The following is a 21,940-nucleotide window of genomic DNA, read 5'->3' as shown; positions in this document are numbered from 1 at the left end:
CAGAAAACAAACTTATGGTTACCAAAGGGGAAAGGGGGAGGGATGAATTAGGAGTTTGGGATTAACAGATACACACTACTCCTGTATATAAAACAGACAAACAACAAGGATGTCCTGTGTAGCACTATATTCAATCATCTAATAACCTATAATGGAAAAGAATCTGAAAAAGTGTGTGCGTGTGTGTTTGTGTGTGTATATATATATGTAAAAAACTGAATCATTCTGCTTTACAGTTGAAACATTGTAAATCAACTATACTTCAATTAAAAAAATACTTGGAAACACATGGCAATATAATTTAATATATATAAAGTATTTTGCACATTATAGAGTGATACAAAGATTAGTTTTTATCAGTTACCATCTTTGAATAAGTTCTCTCTTTTGTCCATGACAGTATTTATCAGACCATTTTTTACACAGTTGGTTGGCTGCAATATAAAACTAAGTTTTCCGTCTTGCTGCTAGTCTTAAAATGGACTGGGTCATAGGAAAGAAGGGAGAGAGGTTCATTTCTGAGTCTATTACATGAGTCACAGGAGATACTGAACCCTCACAGCACCCATTTAAACAGACGACGACTTCATTTTGCAGACAGGGCTACTGAATCTCAAACTCGCCTGAGGCTGTAAGTTTACGAAAGGGCTTGGATTTGACTGGAACATTCATGCCCTTTCCCACACCATAGAATGCAAATTTCTGTAAATGTTTTCCCCTTTTCTGTTTTAAGTAATGGAAGAAAAAATGTTCTGTATCAGTGAATACTGAGAAATTCTACTTTGCCATTTTAATGGAATACCTAGTTTTAAAACATAGAGTTGGGGGGAGGGTATAGCTCAAGTGGTAGAGCACATGCTTCGCAAGCACGAGGTCCTAGGTTCAATGCCCGGTACCTCCTCTAAAATTAAAACAAACAAACAAAAAACACTTAATTACCACCCCCGCCAAAAAAAAACCCCCAAAACAAAACAAACAAACAAGAAACATGGAGTCAATACAGATATAGTAAAAACTATAGAGAAAAGTAATAAGGCTCATATCAGAAGTATAATCCACTTGTGGTTTTTTCATTATTCTGATCCAAGGAGGACTAGTGCTTAGGAACTTCAACAGCTATCTAGCCAAAGGGCAGAAATAGTTATGATTTGGACAACTTTAAACAAAAAACTCAGTGGTATTTTTCACCACCACCTGCAGCTGGGTTTACATATGCAGACCTAAATTCCATATGAGACACAGGTTGGACAACTGTGAATATACTTATGGATCAGTACGAAAGCAGTGTGGCTCAGTGTGATAACTGCTCGACCAGTTTTGAATAACCTTACCTCCTGAGTACCTTGAAGCTGGATTTTGCACACTGGGTCCGTCTGACTAAGAGAAGGGAGCACGATCCAGCAAAAGATCTTCTCTGTATTTTGTCTGACACAACATCAACACTGTGTGGTCAAGCAGGTGTGTACCTTACAGGCTGTTACAGTATCTGCTGAAATAGTACAAGTAGACTTTCCAATTCTCCTGTCATTTATAACGCTAAGACTTACAAAGGCATACTCAAAGTAGCACAGGAGACCAACCTGCGGCACAGCTCAGTCATGCTGTGGAAAAGGAGGCCTTCAGATTTAATTTTTTTTAAGATTTTACAAATTTAGTTCAAAAAATAATTTACCTCTGGGATGAATCTTAGGGAGTTAGGAAAGCCTGCTCCCATATGCATTGTTTTAAGAGGGAGACAATCTGACATTTATACAGACACACTTTGCACTCTCTTCATCAGAAAGACCACCGCTTTTTCCAGAGGATTTGCCTCTTTTTAAGAGTCTACACGAGACGCCTAGTCCACGGTTATGGAAACAATATTGCCTTCTTATCCTTATCTATACTCCCGGCTTCACAAGTGTGTCACCCTCCCCTTGCTGTCCCTCCCTCCCTCCCTATTTACCTCTATGGCTGATCGCCAGCTCCGAATCTTTTATTCCTTTTTTATCCCAAACATAACTGACTTGAAGGGGAAACTTTTTTGCTGGCTTTTTCTTTGACTTTTGGTTTCAACTTGCGTTCACTCAGGCCGGCTCTGCAACCCGCAGCTATTTACACTGACTGTGCTTTCCCTTCCTGACTGAAAGCAACTGAGGTACTGCCTCTGTGGTCACTGAGCGGTAAGGTTACTTCGGACCAGGCGGGCTGGGGGCAGGGCTAAGCTGGGGAGGCAGCTGAAATAAATTTCATGGCCGAAGCTAATGTCTGGCTTTTAAATCTCATATGCATTGCAATCTAATTCTAACTAGGAATAGAATCAATGTCTGTATCTAAATACCATAGTTGTTACTTATTTGAAGCAACTCTGAAAAAAAACCCACCAGTGATTTAGGAGGGCTCGCGTTTCTTTTTACTCTTGGTTCCACATTTAAAAATTACACTGTCTGCATTTTGAATTAAGTGAAAGGGCTGACAAAGGTCACTTCTCCCTTACATCTCAAAGACAAACCAGCATTAAGTCTGTAAATTTTAGATACAATAGTCCTCAAATCACCATGACTAACTGGAAAACAATTCTGCCAGATTAAGGATGGAGAGAGGAAAAATGACTATCAGAAAGCAGAAATGTTTATCTGAAGTAACAGGTAATCTTAGCAAGTTATCAGCTTAAATTTTAAAACTGCAGAGCTTTGGGTGTAAGAAAAGAGTGTGTGTATGGCTAGCAGACAAGGTGAAGGAAAGCTTGTTATCAATGCAGAGCAGCAAGTCGACCCACTCACAGCCATTTATTCGAACAAAGTTTCCTCTGTCTTAAAGCACTCCAGGATCAGATGGGGGAAGACGGGCTAACACCATCTCTAGGATATTCAGATCCTGAATGAGGTTGGGTCTTGATTTGCTTCTAGCCAGATGGATCTCTTGAAATACGTGGGCTAAGCAGGAAGTTTCTGGTTCTTCTCTAGTCTTCTTGCATTCCTCTAGACTTCACATATTCCTAATGTGTTTTACAGATCACTGCTTTTCCTTTGGAATAAGCCGAGGTGGATAAGGGAGACCAAAAGGGAATGAATAAACGTTAAGACAGCTTGGTTTTAAGGTTTTGGTACAAAATGTGAAGACATTTTCAGAGAACATACTGCTCTCAGGGTAGGGTGAAAGTGAAACTTTCCGTCAGGATAATGCAGGGGGCAACATTCTTTCAGAAAAAAGCAAGAACCTTAAGCTTCCCTGTACCAGGCATCTTCCCTCAGGCACTGAGCCTGCAGCCGCCCCACGGATGGTGGCTGCCAGGGAGAGGAGACTTCCAAAGTCACAGGTGTGATTTCAGCAGCTAATCTGCAGCAAGTCTGGCAATGAGGTCCTTCCACTCTGCCCTCTTCTTGGTGATGTAGGAAGGCGTGAGCAGCTGCAGCAGGGATGCTGGCTGCTGCCTGAAGAAGTTCTGACACAAGGCCTCAGTGTTACAGATCACGTACATCCCACAGTCATAGCTGTTTTGTTGAGCAGGGGCTTTCTCTTCCACAAAGGCCAGTTTGTCTCCTTTTCTGCCTAAGAAAGCCTCCAGTTTCTCTGCTACCTGCTTTGCATGGACTGAGTTGCTCCTGCTGTGGGAATCATAATGAAAAAAGCTATTTTTATTTTGGAGATAAACCAACAAACTCCAATGGGTTCCCCCAGCTGCCTGGTTGGAATTATCATTGATGGCTAAAAACACAACTCTCTTGTGGGGGAGGTCCAGGGGTTCAAGGAACATGGCCATCTCGGCTGGGTTGCCAGTGCACTTGATGAACTGGGTGACTTCCGGGCTGATGAAGCAGACGTGGTCAGAGCAGTCACGAAACTGACTGTTGGCAAAGTACTCAAAGGCAAACCCAATAATATGGTCATTGAGCCAGCTTGGAGGATCCAACAGTGAGACATCTGACTGTCGCAGCAGACTGTCCATGTAACTCAACACCACAGGGTCCATCTTGTACTGACCAGGGCTGCTCAGAAATTTCAGAAGCTGAAGGAGAGGCAGAAGACAATATTTACTGTTGAGTATGACATGTGGCTGTAAAATGGGGATCATAAATAGCAACTCCTCTCACAAAGTTTTGGCGGGTTTAATACAATTGTAAAGTGTTTAGAAATGATGCCTGGCTAGGGGTAAAAATAAAAAAAACCCTCCAGTTCATGTGCTTTATGTTACAATTAGAATGAAAACTTTGGAAATTTTCCATCTGAAACAGTAAATGTAGATTTTAAATTTCCTCTTTAAATGCAGAAATTGGTTAACAGTGTAACTAATGTTTTACCAAACTCGATAGCATTAATGGTATATCTGGCCCTTAAGCGAATATGCGTGGTAACAATGGCAAATTATTTTTATATTAAACATGAATTTTCAGAGTCTAAAGAAAAATATTAATTACTAAGGGAAATAGTCTCCATTTCAACATTAATTTTCAAGAGATAAGATAAAATATTACTTCCTCATTCCATAATGGAAAGTGACAATGATTAGAGTTGTAGTTAAAAGACACTGTAATTTCAGGCACAGAAAATTATGAGAGTATTACAAATGAAATTTGTTCATGATTCTATGAGCATAAGTCATATGTTTTTGCCCATTTCCCATCTTTAACCCCAAGGAGTAAGATAAAGACTACATGATGTTTATCATGTAAATTAGAGATTGTTTTGGCATTGAAGGTAATGTGGCACAGGAATCAGAAGACCTGGGTCAAGCCCTGGTTCTACCTCTGATTTGCTGGTATCATCCAGAGCAAGTCATTAAATGATTTTATCTTTGTTTTGTCATCTTTAAAAAAGGGCATATGTCTGCTTTATATGCCTCAGAGAGTTGTAGAAAAGGCCAAATAATTTTACTTGAAGGTATTATTAAGAGTATAAAATGTTGTACAAATAATATTTATGTTACTGACTGGATGATCAGACAATCTGGATAGAGCTCCAAACCAATCAATACAAATGAGGTTTGTAAACAAATACTCATTCATATTATCTTATCCAAACAAATGCATGACTCACTCTGAGCAGGAGCAAGACAAGTCATATGAGAAGGCTGACAGGCTCATGATCACCTGAGGGAAGCTACTAACAGAGGCAAGAAGTCTGATAAGTGTGGTAAGCTTTGAGCCTAACAGACAAGAGTTCACTGCTGTGCATTGACTTGGCAGCATCACAATATTCTAAAAAGCATAAAGCAATAACTGTCACATGCAGAGTGAGAGGACAAAGCAAAGCATACTGTAAAAAAATAACGCTACTGTGAAAAGTTGGGCTAGAATAATAACATCAATTAAATCAGTTCTGGCCATTGGAACAGCTGTTTTACCACTTGGTTACACTACTGAAATATTAAAACTTTGTGGTACAACCATTTTCATGCAATCGAAACCCTGCAAAAACCAATACAGAAAAATATCCGCAAGAAAAAGAGCTAAAGTAATGAGTAGGTGTTTTGTTCACAAAGTATATCATGATATCAACTACTTCAGAAAAAATTTAAGGCTGTGTAGGAATCTATCTACCTATCTATAAAAATAAGATGGCACAAAGTAAGATTTTCTTAAAAAGAAAGAATAACTTGAGCAGATACATAAACTGGAGCCAGGAACGAACTTAACAAGGCATGGAGCACATTTGTTATGGGTGGGCCACAGATCTGGCTTTTAGCTTTTTGGCAGCTAACCAGAGTGTTAAGTTAAACATTCACAATGTCTATAAAACAAAACAATCGCTCAGGAGAGTTAAAAGCGTTCTCTGTATGAAGGTCAGACGGATTTTTCTAAAGAAATTTTCAGAAAAGACACGGTGTATCATAATGAATGTCCCATAATATCCTGATGAAACATGAAACAGTTTCAGAGGACTGTTTTTTTTTAACTTATTTTTTAATTTTTAATTTTTCAAAAAATAGAGGTACTGGGTTTTGAACCCAGGACCTTGTGCATGCTAAGCACTGAGCTATACCCACCCCCAGAGGACTGTTTCTTATAATTATCCTTAATACTAGCCTGATGGCATAAATCTGGAGAAAATTCTAATTCAAAAAGATACATGTGCCCCAATGTTCACTAGCAGCACTTTTTACAACAGCCAAGACATGGAAGCGGCCTAAATGTTCATCAGTAGATGAATGGATAAAGAAAATGTGGTATATACACAATGGAATACTACTCGGCCATAAAATGGAATGAAATAATGTCACTGGCAGTGATATGATGAACCTAGAGATTATTATACCAAGTGAAGTAAGTCAGAGAAAGACAAACATCATATGATATCACTTATATGTGGAATCTTAAAAAAAAAAAAAGACACAAATGAACTGATCTACAAAACAGAAAGAGACTCACAGACATTGAAAACAAACTATGGTTACCAGGGGGCAAAGGGGAGAGGGAGGGCTAAATTGGGAGTTTGGGACTGGCAGACACAAACTACTATGAACAGAATAAACAACAAGGTCCTACTGTATAGCACAGAGAACTACATTCAATGGTTTGTAGTAACTTGTAATGAAAAAGAATATGCGGGTCTGTGTGTGTATATATAGCTGAATCCCTAATGCTGTACACCACAAACTAATACAACACAGTAAATCAACCATACATCAATTGAGAATAAAAAGCACCCCTCAACCCCCACAACCCAGCCTGATGGCAAATGAGCAAACAGTAGTTTAGTAAGAGCAGCTGTGGGGAGCCTAGGTGCTCAGGGGCTGCTGATCTCACTGGACTTAAGATGACATGACTATGCAACGGGAATGACTGCACATGCATCGAGCAAGGCTCCCCGCCTCTCCCCGCCACGGCTTCCACGGATCCCATGACTGGTGACAGCCAGACTGTCCTGCCTGGCAGAACCTGGAGACCTGTCTCTATGCTGCCAGCTGAAATCAGATCCACACCTTTACCCAACCACACAGATAGAAGCCTACAAAGAGAAGAGCACCTGAACAGACAGGCATCTCACCTCAGAGGGAGTGTCCACAGGCAGGGTCAAGATTTTCTTCAGAAAACAGTTTTTGTGTTTTGTCTGATTTTGAAAATATCCAACATACAGATGCTGGGCCAGTCAAGAACTTCTATTCCAAACAGCATGATTGCAACAGTTAACATCAATAAATTCTAAAGCAAATGGAACCAAACTGGCCTTTCGCCAAACTATCCTTGGCCAAGAAAAAGGACTCTAAATTCCACATCTGAAGACTTGAATTTTAGACTCTGTTCTGTTACTCATTGGCTATGTGATCATTAATAAACTACTTCATTTCTTTAAGTCTCAGTTTCGTCTTCTGTAAAGCGAGATTAATACATGACCTTTACATAGCGTATTTGTCAACACAAAATGAAGAACACAGGTAACTAAGATTAAAAAAAATAACAAAATAGTATTTCCAGATATCTACTGTATCATCAAGGAATTTATACCTTAACAACTGGTAACTGTAGTGTGCTACATTTAACAAACGTTTATTGAGTGTTTACCATGAGCTGGGGCTGGAAAATCAGAAGGGGAGCAAGATAGGCATAGTTTCTATCCTCACTGAGCTTAAGCCTATTATGTTATAATGAGCCTCTTTTATGTACATATACACCTCTTTTAGTCAATAAACACCAACTGAGTATCTGATATTAGGTGGTGTTGGAGATACAAAGATGTGTCAGGTGGCTTATATTCAATGGAAGAAGAAACCCATAAGCCCCAAATAAAATGAATGGGAATTCCAAAGAGGGAAAGCGTAGGAGAGCTCAGACAGGAAAGACTCCAAGAAGAAAGTGGCATAGAAGTGGGCTCTTGAAAGGCAGGTAGAGTTGGACGCATGAGAAGGGTATTAAGGAGGCAGAGGCAAGGAAAGTAATACACTTTAAATGTGTAGCCGGGGGTGGGGGGGAAGTATAGCTCAAGTGGTAGAGTGAATGCTTAGCATGCATAAGACGCATGCATGAGGTCCTGGGTTCAATCCCTAGTACCTCTTCTAAAAATAAACCTAATTACCTCTCCCCCTACCCCCCACCAAAATACAATAATTAAATAATAAAGTGATAAGTCAATAAATAGACAAATAAAATACTAAAAAAAATGTGTAGTCCAGGCTGGCTGGAATGAAGTGGGAACAGGGGTGTAGCGGAGGGTTAGAGAAAGATTATTAGATGTTACGTGTTGATGGACTGAATGAAGAGGTGAAAAGCTTGGAACTTATTCTGGAAGAAATGGGGAGCCATTAATGGCAATGCTTTGGAAGACTGATGATAATCGGCAGGAAGAGAAAATGGAGGTGGAGATCAATTAGATTCTTATTGAAAGTAAAAGTAGGAGGACATGACCTAAACCAGGGGAGATGGCAGTAGTGAGACAGGCTGGGACCTGGACCCTTTACTGCAGTTCTTGTTCCTAGACAAACGTCTCCTCTAACAACAGAATACATAGAAACTTTAAGGGACTAAAAATAACTGCATGTATGTGCCATTGGAACAAATTACCAGCAACAAGATACAAAAAAACAAAACCAAACTGCCACTTCTGAGGTGTTGGGAGCAAAAGCAGGGTACTGAGCATGATCCAGCCACAAAGCACCACCAAGGGGGTGGGCAGACGAACTGAGCTGCCCCTCCGGCTTGACCCACAGGCCCCCGCCTACCCTCACCTCATTTAAAGGACCAGATCACCCCCGCTCAGGGAGCGAGTAAGGGAAACAGTTACTTGTTTTAGTTCCCTCCTGCTACGGCAGGAGTCCCAGTAGAGCTTTGCCTGAATTTCTTATCTGGGCTCTTACCAATTTTCATTGATTAAAGAGTTCAAGACTGGGCTGGTAACAGAAATGGAGAGGCAAGGAGGAAAAGATATTGCAGACAGAGAATTAACAAGTGATCAGAAGAGGGCAGATAAGAGAGAAAAGAATTAAGACATGGTCTCGGGGTTTCAGCTGGAATGACTAGAAGGACAACGATCCCATCAGTAACGGGGTGAGGGAAAATGAGATGGCAAGGACCTAGCAAAAGAACCAGGAATCACGGAGAACCGTCCTAGGGACATTTCCCTTCTATATAGTGAACACTGTGCTTGGCATAGCTGCGGTACAGTGTTTGCCAGATGAACGACACATTTTAACAAGGGAGTCAGAGAATACAGATCAGGAAAAAAGGAGAAATAAAGCATTTAAAGATTTCTGCATTGTCTATAACACCCCCATTTTTGCTCTGATTTTGTGTTTTGTCTATTTTCCTCTGTTGATTGATAGTAGTTCCTTTAGAATGAAAAGATTACTTGGTCTTGGTGGACAGTAAGGAATGCTGGAGAGTGAATTGAGGAGGCAATGATTTCCTCATAGTTCTACTTGTAAAATCCTATAAAATATAGTATATGTCTATGTTCTGGGGCCAGGAGGCCTTGAGTTCAGACTCTGACTTTGCCACTTGCCATGTGTGTGAGACCCTGGGCAAGTTAATCCTCCTCCTTCTGGGCTTGTCTTCATCTGTAAAACAAGGTAAGAGCAAAACCTGTCTCAGAGAGTTGGTTTTTGAATTAAAACGTGAGTAAACAGACTCAGCACACTGGCAGACAGCAAGCTCTCAAAAACGTTTATTTCCATCCTTGTTCCCTGTATTTGGGTTGGTAATAATGGACTTCAAAGATTTCTTGAAAATAAAGCATCCATTTATCTCTTTATATAAAGCTACAAAGTCACCAGGGATAGATCTAGTCAGGCCATGACTCTGCCCTCTTGTGCTTTACCTTCGGCATAAGCAGAGTGAATGCTAACTCCACATAAAATTGTTCTTTCAACCTGAGCGAAGCAATGCTGTTAATGTGTTGTCAGGATACACAAACCTTGTGATTTTAGGGTTTAATTTATTGTATCTTCCAACTTCTGTAGCTAAACAAAGTGAATACTGAATTCATAGTACATAACACTTCCTAAATATTTAATTTTAACAAAAGGAAGAGACTAGTTTTTCATATTAATCCTAAAATCCTTAAAATGCATACTACTTGAATATTTCTCTTTATTACAAAAATAGGGCAATTAAATAAAAAAATAGTAACTTGAAGGGAAAATTTATAAATCAGTAGGAACAATTCTGATTACTTGTTGATGTAATTAAGCAAGGGAAGAAGCTGCAGGTTCAGCTAAGCTGGAAGTCAGCAGACCTAGGATTCTGTTCAGATTTACAATTAACCAGTTGTATCTGAAGAAATCATTTTAAACCTCTGGGTCTCAGCTTCATCATCTGTAAAGTGAGGTTTGCACCAGAAAAATAGTAGTTCTAGCCAGGGATGCACATCAGAATCATCTATGGAAATTTTAAAGAACGTACATGATGAGGGTAGGGTCTGGGTACCTGTATTTTTAAGATGTTTTTCCAAGCATTTCTATGATTTCTAAAAGTCTCCTCTAGTTCTAGGGTTCCACAATTCTAAGCTCTCAACTTTCCCAATTTAAAAATCTTGCCATTCTCTTTAAAAATCCTAAAAGTTTTCTAGTTTTCTAGTCAAAGGGTCAATAAACCACAGCCCACAAATCAGATGTGGCCCACTGCCTGTTTTTGTAAATAAAGTTTTATTGGAACAAAGTCATACTCATTTGTTTACATATTGTCTATGGCTGCTTTTGAGCTATAAGAGCTGAGTAGCTTGCAAAGCCTAAAATATTTACTGTTTGGCCTCCTAGAGAAAAATTCTGCCAATTCCTGTTATAGACCACTATCATGTACCCCTCTGTAAATGTCTAGGTTGAATTAATTTTAAGAGCTTTTAAAGGTCTAATAAAGCATTGGGGGTATTTGTTAAAATATCTTAAAGGCAGTTTCCAAGTAGATTAACCTTTAACTAGAAGTGGTACTGCTGTTTCAATCTGAATTTTTGATGAGAAAATGCTTAAAAATATTAATTACAGTGGATATAAATAAGAAGTGTCTACTATATAGATGCATAAATACCCATTTTATAAGATCAAAAATATACATGAAGATTTTAATTAATAAGCATTTCATAAGATAGGCAGCAATTCTCACAACTGGGAAAACATGCCTGTGGTTATTGAATGAAGCAGTGATCAAGGTAAGTTTTACCATAAAACTCCAAAGAAAAAATGCTACCCCAGAATTGTGACCTTTATTCATTTTCCCCCTAATTATTCAGCAAGGGTTCCTTAAAAAAAAAAAAAGGGAACAGCTTTCATTCAGTTATGTTTTTAAAAACGTTACATGCAAAGTGCAGCTGTCCTACTCATTTTAAGCGAGGATTGAAAGTTAGTTTCTAAATGCAGTTCCCCTTTCCCTTCCTCACTCCCACTGGCTTTTACTTTAAATTATATCAAACTGCAAACGCTAACAATGTGGTCTGTGCTCCTCTAACTGAATACATGGCTATGTACTAGCAGGTATCCACAAACACACACACCAAAGATCAGACACAAGCTAATCCCAGTGCATCTTCCTAGAGCTTCAATTTCACTAGTTTTGGGGGAAAAAAAGCTAAGCACATTAACCTTAAATACTTTAAATATTTTAAATACTTAAAATATCTTAATCAGTAACTTACAATATCTTATTAACATAAACACGGATATTATGTAGCATAAAATGCAAAATCAGCATAGATTTTTAAAATAAGAGATTCCCAGAGAACTGCACCTGCGGAGGGCAGCTCTCTCGGCTCACTCACTCTGCGCTGCCAGCTTGGGTACTTCCGTGAAACAGTTTAGCTACTCCCCATACTCGATATGTCTATAACATAAACCTCAATTCTTAGGAACCAGATTCCCTAATAATTAATAAAGGCATGAGCACAAGCGGTTATGCTTTAGTAGCTGGTATGTGTATAGGAGCAATATGTGTATTGAAGCAAATGTATTCATTTGGTCAGAATATATTTATTGGTGTTTTCTGTGTGCCAGTTTTGCCTATAGTAATTAGACCAGAAACTGAGCCTAACACTGTAAAGTGAAATACAGACATCACCCCTGAGCTTCTGACTTTCTTCATCTCTCACATCCAGTCAGTAAGTCCTGGTGATTCTACAGACAAAATGTTCTGAATCTGTCCAATGCTTTCCATCTTGACTACTATCACCTTAGTCAAATCCATCATCATTTCTTGTCTTGACCTATCCTAACAGGTGTCTTTGCTTCCACTATCGACCCCTCCAGTAAATTCTCCACACAGCTGTCAGAGTTGTTTAAAAATTTAAGTCATGCATGATCACACGGCCCCAGCTACTTCCCCGATCTCATTTCCTACTACTTGTCCCCTTGCCCACTAAGTTTCAGCCACACCAACCTTCTTTTTCTTCCTCAAACACACCATGCTTTTTCCTCCTAAGGGCTGGGGTACTAGCTGTGTCTTGACCTTCTTGTAGTTGGCTTTATCTGTTAGGTAGATTTCAATTTAAATGCCACTTATTCAGAGATCTCCCATGATTAACCAAATAAGAGACTACCAGTCACTCTATTATCCTCTAATTTCAATTCCTTGCATAGCACTCACGGCTCTCTGATAGTTTTCTTGTTTGTTTCTTAATTCTTGCCCCCTGCTACCAGGCCAAATATGTACACTCCATGAGCCTAAAAGAATAAGGGACTTTGCCTGCCTAAATGTATTATTTTGGTCTCCTGGACTTAGAACTTGTTAGGCAGATACTCAATAATAATTGTAGAATAAATGAATAATAGATTATGGATTCCAACATGATATAAGTCAAGCTCTGCAGAGAAATTTTTACATCTACAGAGTCTTAGAAGTGTAAAGGCCTTTACTATCCCTTCCTACTCCATGTAGAAATTTTCCATGTCTGCTCTCAGGGAAGTGTGCAGGAGCTTGACTTACAACTAGCTGTGTGATATTGGAGCAGAAATAGATAAATCAATGAAACAGCACAAGAAGAAATCCGTGCATTTTTAGAAATTTAAAATATAATGATGAAGACCAATGAAAGAAATTATGGGTTATTCCAGTCTCTCAATGAACACAATTTTCTACAGCAGTGCTATCCACTAGGATTTTCATGACGATGGGAATGTTCTTCATCTTCAATGTCCAATCCAGTAGCCACTGAGCACCTGAAAGTGGCCAGTGTGACTGAAGAACTGAATATTAAATTTTAATCAATTTAAACTTAAATTTAAATAGCCACACATGTGTGGGTAGTGGCTACTATTTTGGACAGCACAGTTCCATGAGCTTTCATAGGGATTTCTGGAAAGAAAGTTTGGGATTCACAGATACACACTAAAACTATATATAAAATAGATAAACAATAAGGAGCTACTGTATAGCACAAGGAACTATATTCAGTTTCTTAGAATAGCATATAATGGAAAAGAACCTGAAAAAAAAGAAGTGTGTATATGTACAACTGAATCACTCTATTGTGTACCTGAAACTAACACTGTAAATCAACTACACTTCAGTAAATAAAATTTAAAAAGTTGTATACATAAATTTATTGACACAGAAAGATGTTCATGATATGCTATGAAAAGAAAGGTTAGATGCAAATCTGTATAAAAATATACACAAAATAATCAAGAATGACAGCTCTCCAGAGTTATGTACACTTTTCTTTAAGAACAGAATTTTAATACTTTTTAACCTTTTTCCTTCTAACTTTTGTTACTGACTGCTTTATTTTTACCCCTTTTTAGAATGAGCATGTATCCAGTAAATGCAGCTATTTTCATTCAGGGGAAAAAAAGCACCACCTCCCACTCTTACACTGCCCTAAACATGCCTGTTTCTTCAACCTACTAGTCTCACTTTTGTCGTCTGAAAAAACCGTAAGTCTAATCTCTCTTCTACACATTTTCAAACACAAAGAGTCAAAAATAATCTGATGGTTTATTCAAATTAGATTATGTTGAACTTCTAATTTCTGATTCCATTTGCACTTTCACAAAAAGAATCACATCCCAGACCAAATGTGCTTCTCATGGCAGCATAAACAGAAAAATTTTCAGGAAGGAAGCTGAAGCCTTATTTTTTGGTTTCAATTTCCCCTAATTAAACGTTTCCTTTTAATGCTAGCCTAAATCATCCAGAGAGTTGCATAAAGTGGCACGTAAAAATTATCATCAAGATTTATATATCCCTCCTGAAGACAGAGATTAGATTTTACTCATCCCTGTTCAATCTTCAGTCCTTGACAAACTGGAGAAGTTTTAATAAATGAATATTTTTCCTGGAAGTGAAATACATTTTGAAAAACTCTTAAAACACAAATTTGTTATAAACATAGGAAGATTTCTCAATTTTATAAATTATTTATGTATTTGAACATATACCTCTAACAGGAATATTTTACAAATAGAGGAATTTAGCTCTCAAAGGAGAAAAACCATTTGGGTGTGTTGATGCTTGGTAACTCCACTGCGATAAATTCCACTTGGCCCTATCTCAGGCCAGGGAGATAAGACTAGGGAACCTTTTAGGATTTCTTCTAGCACCAAGGCTCTCCTCTTACTGTTCTGTTACTTATTAGGCATGTCTATCAATGGTTAAAGGGTCACTGACCAGAAAAAGAACGCTATTCTCAGTCTACTGTTTCTACCTCAAAAGTGTCACAAATTTTTTCCCTTAGCATATAGTTCGTGTAAACGTCAGCCTTTTCTTAACTTGACTTTGTTTTGCTTAAATTTTCTGAGAAATGATTTAACACAATCACAAAACTTGAAATGACTGGGATTGTAAATACAGTGCATAGGGCGGTCACTGGATTTAATGAGAGGTCTGAGTAAGATAATATTTTATAAAGGTGTGGAAGGAATTTTATTTAGTGTATAGCTGATACACCTTAGTGATAAGGTGTGGTCAAGCTAAAGTTATAATCTTCCTGGTTTCATAAATAATTACTGTGTTTAGCACACAGTAACTATATGCCAATATATAGTTCGAAAGAGTGAAAAAGACGTCATCTGTTATTCTTGTCTTGCAGATTTCAAAGCCTGGTAAGTTATCTTTTTCACATATAGTTATGAGGTAAATTGTTATTACAAACTCCTAATTAATGGGTTTCAAAAATGTGCTTGGCACATTGTAGGAGCTCAATAAATATTTAATGAACAAATGAAAGAAATAATGAATTTGTGTTTTACTGTACTGTCCTGATAGGAAAACAGGGTTTGATGGGACAGTTATGACATATAGAATTCTGTCTTAGCAATTTTTCCTTAAATGTTAATTAACATGAATTCTTGTGAGTTATCTGACCAGGCCTGAATTACGTATTATTAAGTAGGACAAAAGATTTCCAGCAACTATTCACTTTAACTGCTAATGTAAAGTGCTAGGTTGCTGCAACAAGCAGGAGAGAGAAAGTTAGAACCAACTGAGGCCAGAAATCCCCTAGCTACTATTCTGAAGGAATTTAAACTATCACACTGCTCTGAGAGAGCTATTATTTATTTGCTGGCCATCAGGGAAGGCAGGAATAAGGTTTTTAAACCCAATTTTTACGGGTTTAAAGTTGGGACAATTGTTTTCAGTACCAGGACTGAGTTTCAGTGTTTTTATAACAGATGAATGTGTGAAGGGGTCGTCATTGAATTGGAAGCCAGGGATAGAAACTTCCAGAGATTTTCTATAATAAAAATGCTTAGAAACCCTCATAAGTTTCAAGTATTCTCTCTGCTTTAAGACAGACCCATTCCCCATTTACCTAAAAGAGACAGATGAACTGCAACCTCTACATAAACTTGATTTTCAATCTGCATTGAACTGTATCACTACCCAAATGGTCTCCAATAGTTAGATGAATAAAGTCAATACAGCTAGTCATGCTGAAGAAGGTACTCCCTCAGAGAATCTGGTTCAGAGAAGTTAAGTAACTTTATATTACTCATTTGGATTAGAAATACTTGGACCTCAAATTCAATTTTTGGAGTATGTTTTAAAAAGCACATAATTTGGGGACTGGCTGGGATTTGGGCAGTAGGTTTTATACAGTCTGGCAACTGATCAGTTTCCAAAGAGATGAATTACCTGGTCCTTGAGGACTTCCTTTTTTTTTTTTTTTTTTAAAAACTAACGAATTTTACTCATCCAAGTGGTTCAAGGAACTAGTGGGGAGAGGAGTCTTGACGTTAAAAAGTCAGAAATGTAGGACTTAGAGGTGTAGGAGGAATTTAACCAAGAAAGGCGTTAGCAACACCTGGGAACCTAGATAAATGGTACAGCCATCGCTCATCAGAAATATTAACATCATTTATAAAACAGAAGAATGGGCTAATCTCTTGACCACATAAAATGCTAACTGACCTCCACACTGTTGTACACATCCTTGTTGAAAGGTATATAATTGATTTCAGTCTGTTTCTTTAGATTGGTCAGTCACACTGGGAAATAAAGGAATTTAGTAGACTCTTTAGAGATCATGTTATGATAAAATTTAGGTTTTAAAAAGTTAATTATTTATTGGTCTAGTCTCTTCATTCCTATTTTCTCTTTTGATAATCTAACCTACACATCACAGGTAGATTAATTTTCCAAACAGAACTCTAATTACATTATTCTATTCCAAAACTTTAACATTTCTCTATTGTCTACCACATTAAGTACAAACTACAGCCTGGCATTCAATAATTTCCACAAAAATAGCCCCAATCTATCTTTCCCAATTTTCTTGTACTCTTCCACATATACAAGTTCAGTTCTCCTACTGGTCCGAATTATTATGCAACAGTGGATCAGTACCAGATACTGCCAGTAAGGTATACAAAAAGAGAATAGCCAGTTTCTCACTCCCAGACCAACAGAGATTGAGAATTGAACAGTGCTCAAGTACCTCTCGGAAACACGTTTAATCTGTCATGCTCTTGCTTCAAACCATTACAGTGAGCTGTTTATAAATCTAGGATCCATGGGCCAAGATGTGGCTAGAATTAGGGTTCCATGGACTTGGATTGGGAAAAAAACCGGCATCTTTATTTTCAATACATTTTAGTTGAAATTTAGCATTCTCTTTAATAAGTGGAGGCAATAATCCACAGAAGTATTAGCAGTCTCTGTTTTTGTAACCAGTAGACATACAGTATTTTCATACCACATTAAAGTTGTTACAGGTATCTCAAAATATAACTTATACTCACCACTATCTTGAAATTACATAATTAGACCCGCTGCCAGATGTTACATAATGCATAAGGAAGCACATATATAACTACATCATGCACTTGCTTTAACATTTTAAAAACTTCTGGTAAATATGATTTCATTTATGTTTCTACGTGTTTTATTTTTATACATTTAAAAACATCATTCTGAGTTAGGGTCCACAGGTCAGGCTGCCAAAGTGGTCCATGGCATAAAAGAGGTTGTTACAGATACGTATTAATTGCTTATAGTATATAATCTAAACACTAGCATGGAATTCAAGGCTCCTCATTATCTGTTCCCACCCACTTTATCGTCTTTGTCTCTGTTCCACCCCTACTTTCCATACTAAACTCTAGTCTTAACCAGACAATAGTGACTCTCTTATCTAGCGGCAGATAGACAGGTTTTTGGATTAACCCTAGTTAATAGACAGTAGTCATGAACTTATACAGACCTTCGACGCCTGCCAAGTGAATTGTTAGTTTTGTTTTGTTTTCCCCAATACTAGTGCGGTCCTAACAGTGCTGAATCATAAATACCTTTGTATCTCATTCCTAACTTAAATGATTAATAAAATGAATAATAAAAGATACTAAATTGGCAAGGCACTGACTGTATGTACTAATCTCTAGGGGAAAGCAGTCAGTCTTTGAATCTCAAAAATTGGCTTAACTTTGATTTTCTGATAGAAATGAGGATACCCTAAACATCTAAGGCTGGATCCCCAGCTGATAAATCCTGGACGGAAGGGAAAGGGAGAGGAAAGACAGGAGTAGCTGAGGGGGACCTGATTAAGACTGAAGGATGGAACTATGTTGAAGGGAAAGGCAAGAGTGATTCCTCCCATTTCCCAGAGCAGTTATTCAAAACCTTCGTCACTCTAATCAAGCTACCCATTTCATCTCCAACTCTGCCTCATCAAGTGACTCCCATCTTAATGTTACAGAGCCAACTCCATCAACCTGCCCTCCCCTACTTCCCATCCTTTCCTTTGCTCTAGCTTAGCGGTACTAAACCCGCAGCCTTAAAGTCATCTCAGGAGGGTTTTTTTTTTTTTTTTAAAATACTGATGCCTGGGTTTGCTTAATTGGTTTCAGGTGGAGCAACTGCATTGGTTCTATTTTTAAAACGTTTCCCAGGCAATTTTAATGTGCATACAGGGTTGAGTTCCGCCAGTGTTCTTGGCTCTATATAAATGAGTCACTCTCACTCATTAATTGTCCACTTCTCGGTTCCATGGTACACTTTCATGCTTAAGAGTCTCCCATCTTACATTGTGGCCCACGTGATTATTCATCTCATTACTTCACAACGATGCTTCTTTAAAGGGTAGCCTACAGCAGTATGGTTTTCACCAGCGATACTCTATTCCAACAACTTTTCACTCTTCCAGCCAGGACTGTCATTTGCTTTTGTACCTGAAATCCTCTCTGCTTCTATCTCCTCTTACACTTCTTTGACCAGCTAGTGCTCACCAGCCTTTTAATACAAATTAAGAATGATCCAAAGGTCACCCTGGAAAGGGTTTCCTCAGGTCCTTCAACACGATCGGGGGCGGCGGGGGGGTTCGTCTATGCTCAGAGAGTATCCGGGGCTCTTTTTTCTCTATTACAATTTTACTTGACTACCACTGCCGATTCTCTCCTGGTCTCCGACATAACACAGCAGTTAAGAAAGCCGAAACTATTTCACTTGCTTCTGACTTTCCGGAGTCTAAGGCATGGAAACCGCTCAGTGAAAAGTCAGAGGAATGAATGGAAAGCAGAACTAGGAAGCGGAGGTCGGGGGCGGGGAAGTGCGGGGGAGGGGGCGTGTGTGGAAAAGGGGCGGGGGGAAGACTGGCGACGCCGAGGACCCCGCGACAGAACTGGAGAAGGGGCACAGATACGCTAGGTCCGCGTGGGCGGCAAAGCGGCTCCCTGCCTGGACATACCGACCCACAAACCGAAGTGCGGAGGCGGCTTCTTACCTGCCTCTGGCCTCACCACCCCAACCAGCTTTCAGGCACCTCTGTATTGGCCGGAAAGCGAGAGCTACAGTCGCAAACCCAGACTTTTCTACCCCAGCATTGCGACATTCCTCTCCGGTAGAGAGACAATCTAAGGCAGATTTCCCAACTCTGCCGTAAGGTGAGGAAGAAAAGTTTGGGCGGGGCCGCCCGGGGCGGAAGATAGGGGGCGTGTCAGCGCAAGCGCAGGCTGTACTCGCTGGCGGCATCACGTGCGAGGGCGGGGCCGGGCGGGCGGGCCGGCTCCGGCCGGCCGTAGGGGGCGTGGGAGGTGAGTGCGCGCGCGCCGGCTCGTCTGCAGCCCGGGAGTCGCGCGGGGCGGGGCCGCGTGCGCGGGGCCGGGGGCGCGCGGGCCGGAGCGGACTGGGACGCGGCGGCGGTTGGCGGCGGCCGGTGAGAGTCCGGCCAGCACTGTGAGGGGCGGCGGCGGAGCGCCCGCGGCGCTGGCAGAGGCGGCGACAGCGGTCGAGGCGGCGGTCCAGCGCGTGCTCTCTGGGCGGGCGCGGCGGGCGATGTGCCTGCCCAGGCCGGGCGGAGTCTCTCTGACAGGGCGGGGGATGCGCGGCGGCCGTCTGCCCGGACCCTGAGGCGGCTGGGCCCACCCGCTGGGGACCGTGCGACCCTCTGTGCCTTCGGCCTCTGCCGTCCCCTCCGGCCTCACCGGGGGCCGCGGCTGGGAGGCGGTTTCCGCCGAAGAGGAGGGGGCTGCGGTGGCCACCGCGGCGGAGCCCGAGGTAAGACCCGCCCCAGCCGCCCAGCGGCCCTGCCGCCCGGCCCGGCCCACGTCTCGGTCTCTCCCTTTGGCCCCCGCGGAGCCGCCCCGCCCCGCCCAGCGCAGACGCGCCCGCGAGTGGGTCTGCCCCAGAGCCTCCCTGACCCCGATCGCTGCCCCGGGCCCCCTGGGCCCCGCCTACTGTGCCTTCCGCCGGTCGGACCCCGTGCTGGCCTCCAGCCTCCCCGCAGTCTGTCCCGGGCCCACGCCCGGCACACCCCACTGGAGCCCGCTGCGGACTCTCTCAGGACTTAATAAGGCCTCGAGACGCTCATCCTTCGTGAGCGCAGACGTAGTCACAGCCCCTCACTCCCAGTGACGGCTGCCCCCAGCCCTGCGACCCCCAGCTCCCGGGCAGATCCACCGCTGCCCACCCCTTCCCTGTGGGCCTGTTCATCCCCCGGCTCGCTCACCGTCCAGCCGGTGGCTCTTCCTCCACCCAACTCGGCTTTCAGATGGTCTGTTTCGAGATGCTCTTACCTCCCAGGAGATCTGGTGTCGCCCTTGGCGGCGGCCTCTCCCCCAGACCTCCTCTCCTTTTATCTTCTCCCCGGTCGTGAGCCTTTCTTTGGTTGAAAGGTCTTTGCCGTGAGATCCTGAAGGGATGTTCGCTTAGCTTAGTGTATTCCCCACAGTGGGGCTTAAGGGGAGCAACTGACACCCGTGTTTGGAGGGTTTAGTTTGGTGGAGAGAGAGCGCTTGGAAGCCCAGGGCAGGGGGTGTGTGCTTTTGTAAGGTCGCACAGCCTGCTTCTCTTCTTGTGTCTGCCGTAGGACGCGTGGGGTGGTCCAGATCTGACATTGTAGGGACTTCTATAAGGATTAAATCACACAACACTGATGAATATAATTGTGTCTTCATGTACTATCACTTGCTTCACCTCGTAGACATTTACAGATCTTTTGCACTGTGTTTGAAGGATACCAGGGGACTTTTTTTTTTTTTCATTTGCTGTTTTCGAATTTGCTGGAAAAGTAAGATTTGTAGCTATCCTTAACCGCTGAAGATTTTAATGTGAATTTAGTAATAAAATTCTGCTAGCGGGTGCTGCTGTCTTCCTTTTTCAGGGAGCTGGTACAGTTCTCATGCAGTGTTCACTGATGTCATTACCAGCAGACTTCTCAGCAGTAGTAAATATTGAATAAAATGTTTGTTGAACTCCTGAGCTGTCTAAAAGGAAATGTGATGTTATACCAAATGATCAGTGCATATTTTTAATGTTGGTATAGGGATGAAGTATAGAGAGATTTTTGTAGTCAGTACTTAAAAATTTTTTATTTTGTGTGTGTGGAACTGAGGAGGGCAAAAAATCACATTAAAATTATAGGGCATGACCAGACATTGTATGAAAATCTGAAGGTTCAGAAGAGTGCACAGTAAAGCGTTTCTCTTTCTCTTATCCTCCAACCATCTTATTTTCCCTGCTTGGAAGCAACGATTATTTCATCTTTGTGTGTATCCCTCCCGTGATGTTTCCAGCAGACAAGTGTACACATTTATACTCTTAAAATGCACACAGAGAAATGCTTGCATACCGTACACTGTGTATACAGCTTTTTGTCCCCACACTTACTAATAGATCCTAGAGATCCCCTAACAGCACTACGTTTGGAAGTGCCTCATTTAATGGCTGGATAGTGTTCCGTTTTGGTGGTCTTGAGGTTATTTTCAGTCTTTGTTTTTGCAAACAGTGCTGCATGCTTTTCTCTTAAATATATCAGCTGTTATATGCATGTTTTAAGGAATTTTCAGGATCTGAAGAAATTTCCTGATGATTCTTTTGGGGTGAACCTACAAAAAAAGATATAACTAAAGTAAGTTTCTCATTGAACTTCGGAGCTTCTATGGAGTGACTTGCTTTGATGGTGACTGTAATATTTATCAAGTTATTGAAGGATTTACAGTAGGGACTGAAATTATCAGATTGGCATTTTTAAAAGGTCACTCTGGCTGTTTTGAGGAGGGTGGATAGAAGGATAGACTAAAAGTGAAGGTGAGAATATCAGGAGGGTAAATGATGATGGTGGGTCTTCGTTTGGGTTTTGAAACTAGACAGGATTTGGTGGTTTCATTGGA

General features: G+C 40.8%; 2 protein-coding genes across 5 annotated transcripts in view; one reads left to right on the top strand and one right to left on the bottom strand.

Annotated features, from left to right (window-relative positions):
- Window positions 1-284: 284 nt before the first annotated feature.
- SENP8 (SUMO peptidase family member, NEDD8 specific) lies at window positions 285-20,812 on the bottom strand. 4 transcript variants are annotated; one of them, XM_032469166.1, is made up of 2 exons: window positions 20,345-20,812; window positions 285-3,988 (listed from the first exon to the last, which is right to left on the bottom strand). In XM_032469166.1, exon 2 carries the CDS (start codon window positions 3,950-3,952, stop codon window positions 3,314-3,316), a length of 639 nt encoding a protein of 212 aa, XP_032325057.1. In that variant the 5' UTR covers window positions 3,953-3,988; window positions 20,345-20,812; the 3' UTR covers window positions 285-3,313. The 4 variants fall into 4 exon arrangements, 3 of the variants coding, with proteins under 3 accessions (XP_032325057.1, XP_032325055.1, XP_032325056.1); XM_032469164.1 differs by lacking the exon at window positions 20,345-20,812 and adding an exon at window positions 19,054-19,159; XM_032469165.1 differs by lacking the exon at window positions 20,345-20,812 and adding an exon at window positions 6,967-7,188.
- Window positions 19,695-21,940, top strand: part of MYO9A (myosin IXA) — a 170,869-nt gene continuing 168,623 nt past the window's right edge. Inside the window, 1 exon segment of the mRNA XM_032469163.1 lies at window positions 19,695-19,826. The gene's annotated coding sequence lies outside the window, so the exon portion shown is untranslated.

Source organism: Camelus ferus, chromosome 27 (genome assembly GCF_009834535.1).
Source record: "Camelus ferus isolate YT-003-E chromosome 27, BCGSAC_Cfer_1.0, whole genome shotgun sequence".
In the NCBI taxonomy this organism is placed as follows: domain Eukaryota; kingdom Metazoa; phylum Chordata; class Mammalia; order Artiodactyla; family Camelidae; genus Camelus; species Camelus ferus.
The sequence above is the reverse complement of the archived record's forward strand: the minus strand, read 5'-3'. Positions and strand labels throughout refer to the sequence as shown.